Below are 18480 nucleotides of genomic sequence, written 5' to 3'. Positions count from 1 at the left end.
AAATAGGCAATCCTATTTATTGACTTCGTTTCCTCCCCCCTTCCATTCTTCCCTTTTCCCTCTCCCTTCTTTCTTAGTGTTTTCCTAAAGCAAAACTTTACACTCCCATAAATGTTTACTATTTTTAATCCTTATGCTGCTAGTATTAGTAAATCAATAGAATCAATGTGTATTATATTCTTGGTTTCCAGGAATAGACAAATAATGTCATACATCCCAGGAATCTTCAGGAGGGGAGGAGGGGTCCGATGCCACATCTGACCCCAATGCCTCTAACACTGAGAACCGAGCAATCAAACACTGCTGATTGCTAAGTTCCACAGCTCCTTGAGCAGAGAGCTGGGGAGTGGCTGGCTCAGCCTCTTAGCGGCTCGCTGAAAGGCTGAGCCGGGTGCTGGTCCATGCTTTTGGGTGGATTCTGACTTCAATATCGCGATCTTGCCTGAGCCTGGACCGGCTCTGTGACGTTGGCTGTACTTCTCCTTTAGCGTGATTTCTCAGCAAAATAAAGCATGGAGACATGGATGGATAGATGGGTGAATTTGCTTTGAATATTAAAATATATTTTTTTTTTATAACAATAATTTTTCTTGAAAAATAGGAAAGATATGAAAAACATATTCTCAATGTGTACAGATTTGTTGTATGAACTGAAGAGAACATTAATGCAATGAAACAAAACTGACATGCTTCAATTTCTACAGCAGTATTAATACAAAATACACACACATTTTGATATAGAGGTTTTATAGGACCCCCTATAAGGGGAAAGAGCCTGACACCCCAGATGGGCTCAAACTGTGACCAGGCCCTGCCCTATATCAAACAGGGACCTTAAGGAAAGCCTTCCTTAAGGGAGATAAGCCACTATCATTAAAAGAAACAACAGTATTTGAACAGTTTAACATTACATTCTGTGGGAGTGTTAATCCTTCTCCTATTGCCAGAGAGTATGTTGACATTCCAATGTTACTTTCAATTATATGTGTGGTGAGGCCTTAGAGTAGTTCCTTCATGTGTCCCATTTTTTATGGTAAATATGTGCCTTATGGTCTTTGTAGGCAATCACCTTCTCAAAGTGGCATTGCGTATTTACCCTAGCAATTACTGATTCTACTGTGGGTGCAATTGTGGATTTCCACTCCTTCACTATGGCTATGCAGGCTGCAAACAGGATATGTAGGACTACAGCCTGAATGGCTGGAGGGAACATTTCTGAACCTAGGCTGAGTAGTACCAGCACAGGAGAAAGGAAGAAGTGTGTACCGGACACCTCCGATTTAAGTTGGGAAATCTTTTTCCAGAAATGGTTAAGGTTATGGCAGCTCCAAAGAGTGTGTAATAAGTTGCCCCTGTGCTGGCATTTCCTCATAGTTCTGAAGCGTTTGGGTAAAATGTATGCAATCTCATGGGGGTCATATACCATCTGTGGATGACCTTCTGGGTGTTGTTCCAGTGGTCAATACATGAAAATGCTCTCTTATTGGCCGCAATGGCACATTGCCATTGTTTCAATGTAAATGTTTGATTCAAATCTGTCTCCCATGTTACCATGGGTGCAATCTTATTGAGTAGTGGATAATAGTTACAGGACTTAAAGAAGAGTGAGATGCCCCTAACGTGTACAATGCTGTTATTCATGATGACGTCTCAAATTTTGACTTCTTTTTTGCTAAGGGGATTGGTGTGATAATGTGTGATCTGGTGTAGTCTATACACTGCTATAGCACCTTCCTGCACACCTCTAGTTTCAGTAAGAAAGTTTATACCTCTAGTAGACCAGTGTTTTACAGATAAATCAGGTATCAGATATTCATAAGCCTTTAATGGCACATCTATGGTGCGAGAATACTCATCAGGATGGCTAGATCTAATTAATGCTGACCAGGCTCCTATTCCTTGAATGGTAGTGTAGTCCGGGGTAATCGGATTATGATGCATACAGTTTCTCACAAAAGTGTAGTACACCCCTCACATTTTTGTAAATATTTTACTATATCTTTTCATGTGACAACACTGAAGAAATGACACTTTGCTACACTGTAAAGTAGTCAGTGTACAGCTTGTATAACAGTGTAAATTTGCTGTCCCCTCAAAATAACTCAACACACAGCCATTAATGTCTAAACCGCTGGCAACAAAAGTGAGTACACCCCTAGTTAGATCGAATAGACTCCACTAAGGGTTCAATGGCCAAGGAGAAAATGAGTGGGGAGAGGGGGCACCCTGCCAGGTTCCATTTGTTAAGCTGAACTCTTTGGAGAGCATCCTTGAAGTTTATACCCTGTACGAGGGTTTTGTATAAAGGGACATTATTGCAGGTTTAATGAAGCCCGAGAGGCCAAATTTTGTTAAGGTCTGTGCTAAATAGCCCCAATGGACCCTGTCGAAAGCTTTTCAGCATCTAAAGCTAAAAATACACAGGGTTCACGTTTTAGTTCCACATAACGAAGGTCAACCATTCTCCTCTTGCCATCAGGGGCTTGGCGGCCTTTTATGAATCCGACTTGATCCATACCTAACAATAAGGAGGTAACATCAAGTCAGAATTTCATAGGAAAATAGGTAGAAAATTTTGGGGAATGAATGGGTCTTTCCCTGGTTTTGGGAGCATTACGATAACAGCTTGCAGCATCTCGGGGGGGGGGGGGAGTAGCTAGATGTTGCTGCTTTATTAAAGACATCTCTAAGATAGGGTACTAAGATCTCCAAGAAGCATTTATAGCACTCAGCGGAAAAAATATCCATCCCGGGAGAATTATGCATAGGTAGGGATTTAATTACCTCTGTAATTTCATTTATCTCTATCAGCCTGTTTAGTTTCTGGAGGGTCTCCAAGTCGACTGAGGGAAGATTGAGGCGAGAGAGAAAGTTTGTTATTTCCAAATCTGTCAGTTAGTGGGTCTCAGGGTCATTACTAAGATTGTACAGGGAAGCGTAAAACTCGCCAAATGCAATGGCTTTGTCTTGTGGGTTATGATAAACAGTATTCTGCTTATAGTGTTTAAGGGAGGTAAGTTTATGTTGCCGTTGATGCTATTTAAATTGGTTGGTGAGGAGTTTACCTGCCTTATTACCCTGAGAATAATGGGAACATTTCAGATGTTTACGGAACCTGTCATAATCTGAAATTAGGATTTGCTGAGTTCCTCGCTACAAGCGTGAAGCCATGTGAGGGGCACGATAAACCAAGGTGAACCAATTTGTGTTGGGACTCCAAGTCTGCAATTTAAGTAATTTGGCTATGGTTTATGCTCTCTTTTTCTTCTCTCTAGCCACTAGTATAAATATGCCTCTAACATATGCCTTGTGAGCACACCACAGCATTGAGGGCTATCCTGTGTACTGTTGAAGAAAAAAAAATCTTTATTTTTCCCTCTATCTCCTTTTTTGTGCTGGGGATTAGAGAGAAGAAAAGTATTGTTTCGCCAAAGGGAGACAGATGGTCTTGATCATGAAGCTACCACCTCTAGGGTTACAGGGGTGTGGTCAGACCATGCAATGTTATAAATAGTGGCCTTATTAAGTTGTAGGAAATCTTTATCAGTAAGGAAAAAATCTATTCTAGAATAGCTATTGCGCACAGGTGAAAAAAATGTAAAATCTTTTTCTGTGGTATGGAGGCAACGCCACAGATCGTAGAGATCCCCCTTAATACAGAGAGGTCCCAGATCCTGCCATTTCCTTATAGCACCAGAAGATGTATCTCTTGCTGTGTCAATAACCATATTGAAATCACTGCACAGCATAATGTTGCTTTTGTGTAGCCAATTTAAGCACCTTGTGGAGGAATTTTGTAGGCTTTTTGTTGGGTATATAAACATTTACTAATGTAAGAACTACATTTTTGAACTCAGCGACAATGATAATAAACCGACCTTGTTAGTGCAAAGATAAAGTAGTTTAAAGGCAATTGAATCCTTAACTGCTATTGATACACCTTTCCTTTTAGAGGAGCCATTAGCCGAAAAAATAAACGGAAACCTAGCATGGGTAACCACCAAGTAAGTGGTTAGAATACAAGAAAACCCTGTAATAAGGCATCAGGGGAATACTTGTGGTCTGCCGTATTCTGGGAAATATCTCAAATAGATCCAGAAGTTAAATCCCGTCTTAAGGCTCTTTGAATAATAAAGGTTGAGTGTCACCAATAAAGAACTGTGGGTAAAGGGAACAGGTGTCAGTCCTGCGACTGTTGATGGTGTGAAGAGCTCCTTGAGTTGCGGTGCGGGTCAGATCTTTGCTCACCGATCTCATGTAGGAGACCCCATCTGCGAAGCAGGTCCAACCCTTTTTCCAGGGAGGACACTGTAAAGCATTCACCATTCCAATCGATTAAAAGTTTAGCCAGAAAACCCCATCTATAGGTGATCTTATGGTTAAGCACAATCTTAGTAGTAGGGATGAGGTTATTGCATGCTGACATGGTGGCCTGGGATAAGTCAGTTTTTGGTAGCGCCGGGCGTTGCTGAGAGAAGCGCATCAGCTGGTCTTTAACCTGAAAAGAATGAATCCTTGCTATCACGTCCATTGGTATTCTTTCTGGTAGGTGGGCCGGCTTAGGTAGTCGGTGTGCTCTTTCAATTAGAACATCACTAGGAGAAAAAGAGGGTATGAGCTCTAATATAATCTTTTGCAGGTATGGAGCATAGATCAGGAGGTTTAATGGATTCCGGGATTCCTCTAAATGTAATAATATTTCCCCTAGACCTGTCTTACAGGTCCGCAACTTTAAGCTTTAGGGATTAAAGCTCCTCCTCCAGCTCTAACTAAGAATCAACAGGTTTATTGTGTGCCTAAGTAAAGTCCCCCATCTTGTTCTCGATATAGTCCATCCTGTCACCAATGGCCTCTAACTCTTTACGGGTGGAGTGCATAAATGACGCCATGTCATGTTGCAAGGCCCCTCTGTCAATTACAGGTTGCTCAGTTATGGGAAAAGCAGTAAGGTGTGCCTCATGTGCAGCTGACTGCCCCATTTTCTCCCCTTCATGTACAGAGACCTCTCTATGCTCCCCTGCCACCTGCAGATGCCTCTTTTGTTTTAGAGGGCTGCTGATGGGTGTTGTAATGCCATCCATACCTGCTTCTAAGGCTGTGGTGTGAGAGCTGTCCCTCTCCCCTCTTCTCTGAGCCGCCGCTGCCTCCACTTGCTCTGCATCTGCTTGTCCAGCGCCATCTTGTCCTCCTCTGTCTGAGGCCAGGATGAAGAAATCTGTTAATTTTCGTTGACCCTCCCGGTCTTTACGTTTGCCCAACATGGTGGCTCGGTTCCCAGCTTGAATGCCTCCCACCAGAGCCAAAATAAATTTGCTGTTGAGAAGTTGCTTTGAGCCACTGGATATGACCCGGAATGCGGAGCTCGCCTCTCACACAACCATCCGCTCCAGCTGCCGGCTCGGTCCCATTACAAATGAATTTAAAAGCGTTTTTGTTTTGTGGTGCTCAGATGCAGTTCTCAGCAGGAGTTCTGCTTTAGAAGATCAGTAATAGCAGCCTAAATGGTTGATGACACGCTTCCTTTTAACTTTTCATACTTCCCTTGCCATTCCCATTTCACATGTTTCATTTTCCTATATTGATTTCTGTGACATCTTTACCAAGCGCTTCTGACACCTTGCCAGCTCGCACATCCTGTGACTGTGCCATTGATCCTATGCCGGTGTCTCCCCCTCCTCAAGGAAGAAGCTACCCACTTCTGATGCCTGAGACACAGACCATTTCAGAATATAGGTACTGATATATATATATATATATATATATATATATATATATATATATATAAATATATATTATATATATTGGAAAATGTACAACAAAAAGAGTTCATTCGGAAATCCACCTCACCGGCTGGAACCTTTTTATCTTCATTTAAAAGGAAGATGGAATCCTAAGACTACCAGGGTCTAAACACCATCAGACCCCTTCTCTATATGTGTGTGTGTAGTGTATTTAATGTCATTCTTGTCTAGTTATATGACCTCCACAAAAAATTGCAATGGCTACAGGAAAATAAGCTCTACACTAAAGTTGAAAAACTGCATATTTGAGAAACAGGAAGTGCCATTAATTGGGGACATTGTCTCCAAGGACTAACTCCATATGGACCCAAGGAACGTGACAGCCATTGTAAATTGGCCATGTCCTGCCAGCCTAAAGGAAACTCAATCATTCCTTGAGCTCACAAACTGTTATTGGTAATCCCTGCCCTGACCCATAAAGGTGCTGATCTCAAGAAGCCTTTGGAACTCCTAACCAATCAAGATTCACATTGGTCAGATGCTACTAAACCCTTCCTACATTCTCAGTCTCTGTTGCACTCTCAGTCTGCACTGCATTCACACTCTGAACCTCCATAGCTTTAGCCTCCACTATACTCACAGTCTCAGCCTGTACCGCACCTGTACTCTGTCACATCTGTAGTCTGAACCTTCACAACCTCAGTCTCTATTGCACCCACAGTCTCATCCTACACTGCAACTGCAGTTTCCGTTGCATCCAGTCTGAAATTGCTTTTAAACCTCTACTTTTCTTCTTCTGCACCCGCAGCTTCTGCTGCACCCAGTCGGAACCTTTGCTTCACCGTACCCTTGTTTGCCTAGGAGCCTCCAGCCTCTGCTACACCATCAGCCTGAATCTCTGCTCCCAGCTACTCTGTGCTGATGCTTCTCTCCCACTCCAGTTCCTCATAACCTGACACACACCCTCTTCAGCGACTGCAAGTATCTATTAATCTGGGTTTAGTCTTGAGCCAAACCCAAGCTCACATGAGTGGGTCCCTGGTGGAATAGCAGCTACCTCTTGGATTCCGGTTGTAGTGGGAGCAGCCACTCTGATAAGATGGGTCTGTGTCTCTATCTGTGATGGTTTGTCTCTCTCATGCATCTAGCCTTGTCACCTGGCACCTACCCATCTCTGCAACTGCCAGTATCCATTAATTGACCTGGGGGGTAGCCTGCCAATATTCATGTAAGGAAGTCCCTGACAAAATACCAGCTGCCTCTTAAATTCAACTTGCAGAGGAAGCAGCTTCTCAATGGAGTAGGGCCCATGTCTCGACTCATGACACATAAGCACTGATATTTATAAGATTGTGTGATCTCTGTGCCAACATCTCAGTCTAGGACGTGGATGATGACCCTGTTTAAAATGCCAGAACAAAGACAATGTCATATTTCTAGAAAGGTAAGCAGATCGCATCATTGTCGGGAGGGGTAGTAGATATTAGTATTAGAAGTTACTGTTTCTTAAATGTAAATATTGCAGTTGTTGAGTTTATCTGATATACTTTTTATTTTCCTTTGCAAAAATAGCTGCTGAATTCTTTTCCAAAAATTATGCATCAGTTGCCAGGGCCACATCATAAAGTGATTCAGAATTTCTTCACTCTGAATGAATTTGTGATGGATAAAGTTAAAGAGCATCAGAAGACACTGGACCAAAACTGTCCCAGGGATTACATAGATTGCTTCCTTATAAAAATGGAGCAGGCAAGTAAGAGTTCAGTCACAATACTTTGAGTTTGTAAAGGACCTGTCCATTTCTAGAGTACATGTAGGGAATCAAGCATATATCGGGGTAAAAAATAAATAAAAAATTATATATATATATCTCACAAAAGTGAGTACACCCCTCACATTTTTGTAAATATTTTATTATATCTTTTCATCTGACAACACTGAAGAAATTACACTTTGCTACAATGTAAATTACTGAGTGTACAGCTTGTATAACAGTGGACATTTGCTGTCCCTCAAAATAACTCAACACACAGCCATTAATGTCTAAACCACTGGCAACAAAAGTGAGTACACCCCTAAGTGAAAATGTCCAAATTGGGCCCAAATGTCAATATTTTTTATGGCTACCATTATTTTCCAGCACTGCCTTAACCCTCTTGGGAATGGAGTTCACCATAGCTTCACATGTTGCCACTGGAATCCTCTTCCACTCCTCCATGGTGACATTAGAGACTTTGCGCTCCTCCACCTTCTGTTTAGGATGCCCCACAGATTGTCAATAGGGTTTAGGTCTGGAGACATGCTTGGTCAGTCCATCACCTTTACCCTCAGCTTCTTTAGCAAGGCAGAGGTCGTCTTAATATCCAAATCTTTGATGATCCCTAGGAGCACCATCAAATCTATCATAACCAAATGGAAAGAACATGGCACAACAGCAAACCTGCCAAGAGACAGCCGCACACCAAAACTCATGGACCGGGCAAGGAGGGCATTAATCAGAGAGGCAACACAGAGACCTAAGGTAACCCTGGAGGAGTTGCAGAGTTCCACAGCAGAGACTGGAGTATCTGCACATAGGATGACAATAAGCCGTACGCTCCATAGAGTTGGGCTTTATGGCAGAGTGGCCAGAAGAAAGCCATTACTTTCAGCAAAAAAACAAAATGGCACATTTTGAGTTTGCGAAAAGGCATGTGGGAGACTCCCAAAATGTATGGAGGAAGGTGCTCTGGTCTGATGAGACTGAAATTTAACTTTTTGGCCATCAAAGAAAACGCTATGTCTGGCGCAAACCCTAAACATCACATCACCCAAAGAACACCATCCCCACAGTAAAACATGGTGGTGGCAGCATCATGCTGTGGGGATGTTTTCAGCAGTCGGGATTGGGAAATTGGTCAGAGTTGAGGGAAAGATGGATGATGCTAAATACAGGGATATTCTTGAGCAAAACCTGTACCACTCTGTGTGTGATTTGAGGCTAGGATGGAGGTTCACCTTCCAGCAGTACAATGACCCCACACTGCTAAAGCAACACTTGAGTGGTTTAAGGGGAAACATGTAAATGTGTTGGAATGGCCTAGTCAAAGCCCAGACCTCAATCCAATAGAAAATCTGTGGTCAGACTTAAAGATTACTTTCACAAGCGCATACCATCCAACTTGAAGGAGCTGGAGCAGTTTTGCAAGGAGGAATGGGCAAAAATCCCAGTGGTAAGATGTGGCAAGCTCATAGAGACTTATCCAAAGCAACTTGGAGTTGTGATAGCTGCAAAAGGTGGCTCTACAAAGTATTGACTTTAGGGGGGGTGAATAGTTATGCACATTGACTTTTTCATTTGTCCTATTTGTTGTTTGCTTCACAATAAAAAAAAAATCTTCAAACTCGTGGGCATGTTCTGTAAATTAAATGATGTAAATCCTCAAACAATCTATGTTAATTCCAGGTTGTGAGGCAATAAAACACGAAAAATGCCAAGGGGGGTGAATACTTTTCCAAGGCACTGTATATACAGTATCTCACAAAAGTGAGTACTTCCCTCCCATTTTTGTGAATCTTTAATTGTATCTCAAAATGGTTCTTTAACTAGGACCCAGTGCTTCTCAAACTGGCTAAAGTCACACCAACCTAAGGCAGAAATTTAGTTTTTTTGCCATTGTACAGAAAGTTAAGAGTATAACTATATCTAGTTTTTAAATCATTTATTTTGTGCTCTTAGGAGAAGGATAACCCTAACACTGAGTTTGTCTTTCAAAACCTATCTGTCACAGTGATAAATATTTTCTTAGCTGGGACAGAAACAACAAGTACGACAATAAGACACGGCTTACGGATTTTGCTAAAGTACCCAGACATTTTAGGTAAGTGTGACCAAAGACTTTTTTTCTCTTGAAAAATCCTGTTTCTAATTTAATGGAAATTATGGTACTTTTTAATTTTTTGGTACATTTGACAAAATAGGCTACATCATAATGGGTTTATGTTAGTTCAGTTATAAGTATAAACCCAAAATTAAATAACCAGGTTTCAGTCAGTTAACTGGGATTCCACACTTACAGTGCTTCTGAAAAGTATTCACAGCGCTTCACTTTTTCCACATTTTGTTATGTTACAGCCTTATTCCAAAATGGATTAAATTCATTATTTTCCTCAAAATTCTACAAAGAATACCCCATAATAACAACATGAAAGAAGTTTGTTTGAAATCTTTGCAAATGTATTAAAAAAAAATCACATGTACATCATTATTTACAGACTTTGCAATGACACTTAAAATGTAGCTCAGGCGCATCCTGTTTCCACTGATCATCCTTGAGATGTTTCTGCAACTTGATCGGAGTCCACCTGTGGTAAATTCAGTTGATTGGACATGATTTGGAAAGGCACACACCTGTCTATATAAGGTCTCACAGTTAACAGTGCATGTCAGAGCATAAACCAAGACATTAAGTCTAAGGAATTGTCTGTAGACCTCCGAGACAGGATTGTATCGAGGCACAGATCTGGGGAAGAGTACAGAAAAATGTTTGCAGCATTGAAGGTCCCAATGAGCACAGTGACTTCCATCAGCCATAAATGGAAGAAGTTTGGAACCACCAGGACTCTTCCTAGAGTGGGCCAGCCAGCCAAACCGAGCAAACAGGGGAGAAGGGCCTTAGTCAGGAAGGTGACCAAGAACCCGATGGTCACTCTGACACATTTCCCTGTGGAGGGAGGAGAACTTTCCAGGAGAGCAACCATCTCTGCAGCACTGCAGCTATCAGGCCTGTATGGTAGAGTGGCCAGAAGGAAGCCACTCCCCAATAAAAGGCACATGACAGCCCACCTGAAGGAAATAGAATTTTCTGCCCTGATGAAACAAAGATTGAACTAGACAATAGTGGGATGATTGGGATTATAGCGGTACCTATATCAAAGAAATATACAAAGTTTATATAAAAAAATATATATATTTTTTTTAACACAAACACAAAAAATAAAGGGTTCCAATAAGACATAGGATAAAAACTAATGGCAAAGCATAATACAATTAGTATTGTTGATCACTGGAATCCATGTACTGTATAGGAAGTGATCAGTGCTTGATATCTTATCCCAACATGTTTCACCAACATTGGCCTCTTCAGGGGATTTCCACAGACCACCAGTTTTTATATAGCTCAAGGAGAGACCAAGAGAAGTCACCGGGTGGGTCCACAAAAAGTTGGAGGGGAGGCTCTGTGCGATCACAGGGGATAAATAGGGACCAGGAAAGCTCAGCCATAGACAGGGTTTAATGTAGGGGCATCAGCATGCAGCTACAATCTCATAGTGTCAGAAACCATGAATCAGAGTGAGACAGAAGTACAGTTAACTTGTCACACTTGTTTAATAATAACAAAAAAAGGTAAACCGAGTAAACGTAGTCAAAACATAGCCAGAGTTCAGGAACGGATAGTCAGACAAGCCAAAACGTCAGGGAGCCAGAGAAAAGCATAGTAGAATAGCAAGCAGGATCTGAAGCCAGAAGGAATGTCAGCCAAGCAAGTCTTTAACAGGAACACAGGAGAGCGTCTCTAGAGATGTGTGCTTAAGTAGTCAGGAATGACGAGCAGGATATCATCAACAGGTGAGTCACTGTGGAGAGATAGGCGCTGGCAATTAGCCGACAGGTGAGCGGCCAGCTCAGAGAAGGAAGGGCTGAGCCCAGCCCTGACAGTACCCCCTCCTTAATGACCCCTCCCCCTCAGAGGACCACCAGGGTGGAGGGGAAAACATCTATGGAAATCACGGAGGAGGACAAGGACATGTACGTCTGAGGATGAGACCCAAGAGCATTCCTCCAGACTGTACCCTTTCCAATGCACCAGGTACTGTATGCGCCCATGGAACCTACGAGAATCAACAATGGACTGTACTTCATACTCCTCATGGTTCTCAACCTGTACAGGGTGAGGATGAGGCACCGAGGTGGTAAAGCGGTTCCAGACCAAAGGTTTTAATAAGGAAAAATTAAATACATTTGAGATACGCATATTAGAAGGAAGGTCTAACGCGTAAGCCACTGAGTTAATCCTGTGAAGAATACGTTGCGAGATGACAGCCAGACCCTGTCCCCAACCTGGTAGGAAGGCGCAGGCAGGCGTCTGCAGTCAGCATGGAGTCTGTACCTATCATTAGCATGTTGCAAAGCCTCCTGGACTTGTGCCTAAGTGGAACAAAGACCACAGAGATGCTCCTCTAATGCAGGAATATTCTGCGGAACAAATGAGTCAGGCAACATGGAAGGTTCTAAACCATAGTTCATCATAAATGGGGACAATTGGGAAGCAGAATTCAAGGCACTATTGTGAGCGAACTCTGACCAGTTGTTATGATGGTCAGAAATATGGCAACGTAGGAATTGCTCCAAGGACTGGTTGGCTCATTCTGTGGCCCCATTAGACTGCGGGTGATACGCAGAAGAGAAAGCAAGCTGAATTACCAACTGTGTACAAAAGGCTCGCCAGAACCGGGACACAAACTGACTACCACTGCCCGAGACAATCACTTTGGGTAGCCTATGTAAGCAAAAGATCTCCCAAGCAAAAATGGAAGCCATTTCCTTAGAAGTGGGCAACTTCTTAAGTGGAATACAATGAGACATTTTCAAGGTCAACCACCATAAGGATAACTGTGTTGCCCTGGGAGTTGGGTAATGCCATAATGAAATCCATAGATAGGTGGGTCCAGGGCCTCTCTCCATTGGGTATGGGTTGTAGGAGGCCCACTGGAAGGTGTCGTGGAGTCTTATTTTGAGCAGACATGGAACAGGCAGCTACTAAGGCGGTTACATCAGCACATAGACTAGGCTACCAGAATTGTTGGGGAATCATCCAAAAGAGTTGATTCTTCTCAGGGTGGCCAGCAGCCTTGGAAGAATAGTAAGTCTGGAGCACGGCATTACGGAGACTCTCTGGGACAAAGCATCGGTTACAAGGTTTCTTAGGAGGCGCATGGACCTGAGCGGCAAGAATTTTGTCACCCAAAGGAGAAGTGAGACTGGTGCGAACCGTAACCAGAATTTGATCAGGAGGAATCACAAGAACCGGAACCTGAACCGACTCCATCTTGGAAATGGAGGAAAATTGTTGTGACAAAGCTTCAGCCCCTTACATTTGTAGTACCGGATAAGAATGAGACAATATCATTGAAACTAGACAAGAAAAGAGCCCATCACGCCCTTCTGGGAGAGAGCCATTTACAAAAGAACCTTGGATTCTTATGGTCAGTAAGAATGAGAACCGGCACAGTGGTACCTTCGAGGAGATGTCTCCATTCTTTCAGGGCTAAAATGATCGCTAACAGCTCATTGTCACCAATCTCATAATTGCACTCCGCAAGTGACAATTTCTTGGAAAAGTAGCCACAAGGATGCATAGCGCTCTCAGAGGTAGGACGTTGAGACAGAAGGGCGCCAACTACAGTCTCAGAAGCATCAATCTCAAGGATAAAAGGTAACGTAGGATCAGGATGTGCCAACACAGGAGCAGAAACAAAAGCAGCCTTGAGACTCTCAAAGGCCTTAATGGACTTCGGAGACCAACTCTGTGAGTTACCGTCCTTTCTGGTCATATCAGTCAGCGACTTGACCAGAGACGACAAGTTATGAATAAACTTCCGATAATGGTTGGCAAAGCCAAGAAAACGCTGCAGAGGACGTAAACCCATGGGTCAGGGCCACTGTAGGATTGCTGAAAGTTTCTCTGGGTTCATCGAAAAACCAGCAGTGGAAATTACTTAACCCAGGAATTTAACCTATTCACGATGGAATTCACACTTCTCCTTTTACAATAGAGATTGTTCTTTATTAGTTTCTGAAGGACACAAAAGACATCTGTGTGGTGGCTCTCCAGGGACTTGGAAAATATGAGGATATCGTCGAGATAAACCACCACACACAACTGCAACAAATCTTGGAGGACATCGTTAATAAATTCCTGGAAAACTGCTGGGGCGTTACAAAAGCCAAAAGGCATTACGAGGTATTCATAATGGCCTGTTCTGGTATTAAACCTCCTCCCTCCTTAATCCTCATGAGATTATATGCCCCTCTCAAATCAAGCTTTGTGAAATCCATTGCTCCCTTGAATAACTCCGTAATTGTCAGGAAAGGGTCCATCCGCTGGTAAGATATATCATTTGGCATGCAGTACTGGGGTCCACCAGCAGGTGTCTCCTGGCAGTGTTGAACTGTCAGGAGAATATTTCCCTGCTGGTGTCATTTCATCTTTTGGCCGCAGTACTGATGTCCACCAGCGGATGGATCCTGGCAGTATGGAGCAGACAACACTTCCTGCGCTCAGGTGTGACTTGAAGCCAATTAGAGTCAGCCCTATTAATACCCGGCAAGCCCTCACATGCTCGCCTTGGTATCCTTCTCCCTGTGCCTTGACCTTGCTGCCTGTATTCCGATTGTGAACCTGTTCTGTCCCGCTCTGCTCTGCTCTGATCCGATCCCTATCCCAGGCCCATCCTGTTCTTGTCCCTCCTGATTCCCCTGGATCCCTACCCTGCAGCTTTACCATCCTTCCTCTCCCCTTCCTGCTGGTTTCCCGTCCTTACCCATCTGCTGACTTCCCTGTGTATGACCTTGGTCTGGCTTGTTTACGATTACGGTATCTCCATTTACTTGTATATATTGTTGTTTGTAGTGGGTTTGTTGTGTTGGTTTTGCACTGTTTATATTCCTTTTATTTATCACTTGTTTAATAAACACCATTATTTCACTTACATGTGTTTCTGGTCTCCTCTGTGCAGTCCACACAGTCTGGTCAATTAGATTTCCCTGACAGTAATCAACAGAATTGGATAGGCATTCTTAATCATGAAACGATTGAGACCTCTATAATCAATACAAGGTCTCAGTTCACCGCTCTTCTTCTTCACAAAGAAGAAACCAGCACAGCATGAGATGAGGATTTGCGGATGAAACCTTGAGAAAGTGAGTCTGAAACATACTCCTCCATGACCTTATCCTCCAAGACCGACAAAGGGTAAACGTAGCCACGAGGGGGTATGGCACCAAGTTGAAGGTCAATTGTGCAATCATATGACCGATGTGGAGGCAAACTACCGGCTTGACCTTTGCCAAAGACATCGCTAAAATCGCGGTACTCCTCCAGCAGGGAGGAGAGTGAAGAGGTGCACAGGACCTTGGCTACCTTCTGGAAGCATGTCTTACAGCATTGTGGCGACCAGGAGAGAACCTCAGCATGGAGCCAATCAAAAGAGGGGTTGTGCCTCTGTAATCAAGGATAACCTATATCCAGTGGAAACTTAGATGAGGAAATAACTTGGAATTGGATTATCTCATTGTGAAGAGCCCCTACGGCCATGGACAACGGAACAGTCTCATGAGTCACATGGGCAGGCTGTAGAGGTCACCCATCAAGAGCCTCAATGGCAAGTGGAGTGTCATGCAGCTGCATCGAGTGCTTCGATACAAAGGCAGCATCAATGAACAGGCCTGCAGCTCCAGAGTTAATTAGAGCCTGTATCTCAACAGACGACTCAGCCCAAGAAAGGGTAACTGAAACCAGGGGCTTATCCTTCAGGATAACGAAATAACGCCACCTAAGGTCTGTCCGTGACAGGACCCTAAGGTTCGGGCGATCCCTGGACGGGTAGGACAAGACTTCAAAAAGTGACCTGCCTGGCACAATCTCTCCCTCCTCCTAAGGGTTCTCTCATCCGCAGATAGACGCATGAAGCCCAAGTGCATGGGTTCATCTTCACTGACCGACTCGGTACCAGGAGGCATGGGAGGTGAGGGAGGCAAGGGTGGGACTGCAAAGCTCAGAGACAAATGTACAGGAGGTTTCCGCAAGCACTCCTTAAAAGAGTCTTTCTCTGAGTCTGGAGTCAATGAGGATGGCAAACGTGATTAACTTCTCCAACTCAGTGGGTATATCTCGGGCTGCTATCTTATCCTTGATGGTATCTGAGAGACCATGAGAAAAAGCAGCCACGAGGGGCTCATTGTTCCACGCAACCTCTGCTGCCAGAGTACGGCATTCAATGGCGTAATCGGCAACAGTTCTCTTACTCTGATGGACATGAGGCACTTGGCAGCAGAAGTGGAGCATGCGGGAACATCAAATACCGTTTTAAAAGAAGTTACAAACTCAGGGTAACTCAAGACAACAGGTTTTTGCATCTCCCGTAGAGGGTTTGCCAGGCCAAGGCTCTCTCAGAAAGCAAAGATATCACGAAAATTACTTTGCTTATATCCATGGGAAACACCTAGGGCAGCATGTCAAAGTATATCTCAACCTGGTTGAGAAACCCTCTGCATTGGACTGGATCGCCCCCAAATTGTTGGAGAAACAGAGCGGAACCAAACATACCTCTTATAGAGGTAATACTCAAGGCGGGTGCCTGCACAGAGACTGGAGTAGCAGCAGGGACGGCCTGCGTGCAACACAGCCACAGTGGGAGATTCCAGGTGAGCCGTGCGACTCAGGAGCGTTTGTAACGCCATGGCATACTGATCCATGCGGTGATCCTGCTCATCCAATCTGGAAAAAATATTACCAACAAATGGATTGACTGCATCTTCTGAATTCATGGCCTTCGCCTACTGTCAGAAACCATTAATCAGACTGAGACAGAAGTACAGTTAAATCACACTTGTTTAATAATAATAAAAAAAGGTAAATAGAGTAAACATAGTCAAAACATAGCCAAAGTTCAGGAACCAGAACGGAAAGTCAGACAAGCCAAAACGTCAGAGAACAGCGTAGTATAACAGCAAGCAGGATCTGGAGCCAGAAGAAATGTCAGCCAAGCAAGTCTTTAACACAGGAAAGCATCTCTAGAGATGTGACCAAGGCGAAGGCAGAGATCATCTGCACTGGACGGCTTAAGAAGGCAGGACTGATGAGCAGGATATCATCAACAGGTGAGTCACTGTGGAGAGATAACTGGCAATTAGCTGATTGCTGAGCGGCCAGCTCAGAGAAGGAAGGGCTGAGCCCAGCCCTGACACATAGTAAGTGATATAAACACATATGGGCCACTTTCAGAAAAGTGCACAAGGGTATACACACAACGACTCTTCAGCCCCAGGTGTGCCTCCGAGCTTAAACCACCAGTCCACCAGGAGAGGCAACTTCAAATCATCAGTCAAAGGTTAGTCAGTTTAGCATGCATATAGCCAAACTCGTTTCTTGCCAACACAGAATCACAGTGGTCACCCCTGCACTTTCTGAAAGTAGGCCATATGTGTTTATATCACTTACTATGAGATTGCAGCTGCATGCTGACGCCCCTGCATTAAACACTGTCTATGGTTGAGCTTTCCTGGTCCCTATGTATCCTCTGTGATCGCACAGAGCCTCCCCTCCAACTTTTTGTGGACCCACCTGGTGACTTCTCTTGATGTCTTCTTGAGCTATATGAAAACTGGTGGTCTGTGGAAATCCCCTGAAGAAGCCAATGTTGGCAAAACATCAAGCACTGATTACTTCCTATACATGGATACCAGTGATCAACAGTACTATTTGTATTACGCTTTGACATTAGTTTTTATTCTATGTTTTATTGAACCCTTTATTTTTTGTTTTTGTGTAAAAAAAAATATATATTTTTATATAAACTTTGCATATTTCTTTGATAAAAGCACTGCTATAATCCCAATCATTCCACTATTTTCTATTCCAATCTTCCAGGGATGAGGTGCTGGATACCATAGTGTCACACAATCTACCTTTTAAAAGATTGAACTCTTTGGCCTGAATGGCAAGCGTCATGTCTGGAGGAAACCAGGCACCGCTCATCACCTGGCCAGTACCATCCCTACAGTGAAGTGGCAGCAGCATCACGCTGTGGGGATGTTTTCCAGTGGCAGGAACTGGAAGACTAGTCAGGATCGAGGGAAGATGAATGCAGCAATGTACAGAGACATCCTTGAAAAAAACTCGCTTCAGAGCTCTCTGGACCTTAGACTGGGGCGACGGTTCATCTTCCAACAGGACAACGACCCTAAGCACACAGCCAAAATAACAAAGGAGTGGCTACGAAACAGCTCTGTGAATGTATTTGAGTGGCCAGCCAGAGCCCAGACTTGAACCCAATTGAACATCTTTGGAGAGATCTGAAAATGGCTGTGAACCGACGCTCCCCATCCAACCTGATGGAGCTTGAGAGGTGCTGCAAAGAAGAATTGGAGAAAATGGCAAAAAATAGGTGTGCCAAGCTTGTAGCATCATACACAAAAAGACTTGAGGCTGTAAATGGTGCCAAAGGCGCTTCAACAAAGTATTTTGTAAAGGCTGTGAATACTTATGTACATGTGATTTTTTTTGTTTTTTTTTTTTTAATTTGTAATAAATTTGAAAAGATTTCAAACAAACTTCTTTCACATTGTCATTATGGGGTATTGTTTGTAGAACTTTGAGGAAAATAATGAATTTAATCCATTTAGGAATAAGGCTGTAACATAACAAAATGTGGAAAAAGTAATGCGCTCTGAATACTTTCCGGATGCGCTGTATATAAATAAGACAACTGTTTTAAAAAACCTAGAAACAAACTCTTTTGGCCTTAGCATCAATAAGGGTTCACGTTGAAGGGCGTTCTTTCGGTTTGAAAACAAATGCATGTGGTTAAATGTAAAACAGAAGAAAAGACTGCGTTTGACCTGCTTTGCCTTCATCATAACACAAAACAAGTCAAATTCAGCCTCTGAACTGCGATGTGTACGGCTAATTATAATCAA

The 18480-nt window shown here is 43.3% G+C and overlaps 1 protein-coding gene across 5 annotated transcripts in view; it reads left to right on the top strand.

The window, feature by feature from the left end:
- The window catches only part of LOC141107694 (cytochrome P450 2C18-like), a 137686-nt gene that overhangs the window by 103469 nt on the left and 15737 nt on the right, over positions 1 to 18480 (top strand). For 4 of the 5 annotated variants that reach the window (XM_073598607.1, XM_073598605.1, XM_073598604.1 and 1 more), the window contains 2 exons: positions 7314 to 7490; positions 9460 to 9601. In XM_073598607.1, coding sequence (XP_073454708.1) covers positions 7314 to 7490; positions 9460 to 9601 — 319 coding nt within the window. Of the gene's footprint in view, positions 1 to 7313; positions 7495 to 9459; positions 9602 to 18480 lie in introns of all 5 variants that reach the window. The other variant, XM_073598606.1, reaches the window with a different exon arrangement.

Source organism: Aquarana catesbeiana, linkage group LG09 (assembly GCF_042186555.1).
Source record: "Aquarana catesbeiana isolate 2022-GZ linkage group LG09, ASM4218655v1, whole genome shotgun sequence".
NCBI classification, from domain to species: Eukaryota; Metazoa; Chordata; class Amphibia; order Anura; family Ranidae; genus Aquarana; species Aquarana catesbeiana.
Note: the sequence above shows the minus strand (reverse complement) of the source record. Positions and strands in the feature narration are given on the sequence as shown.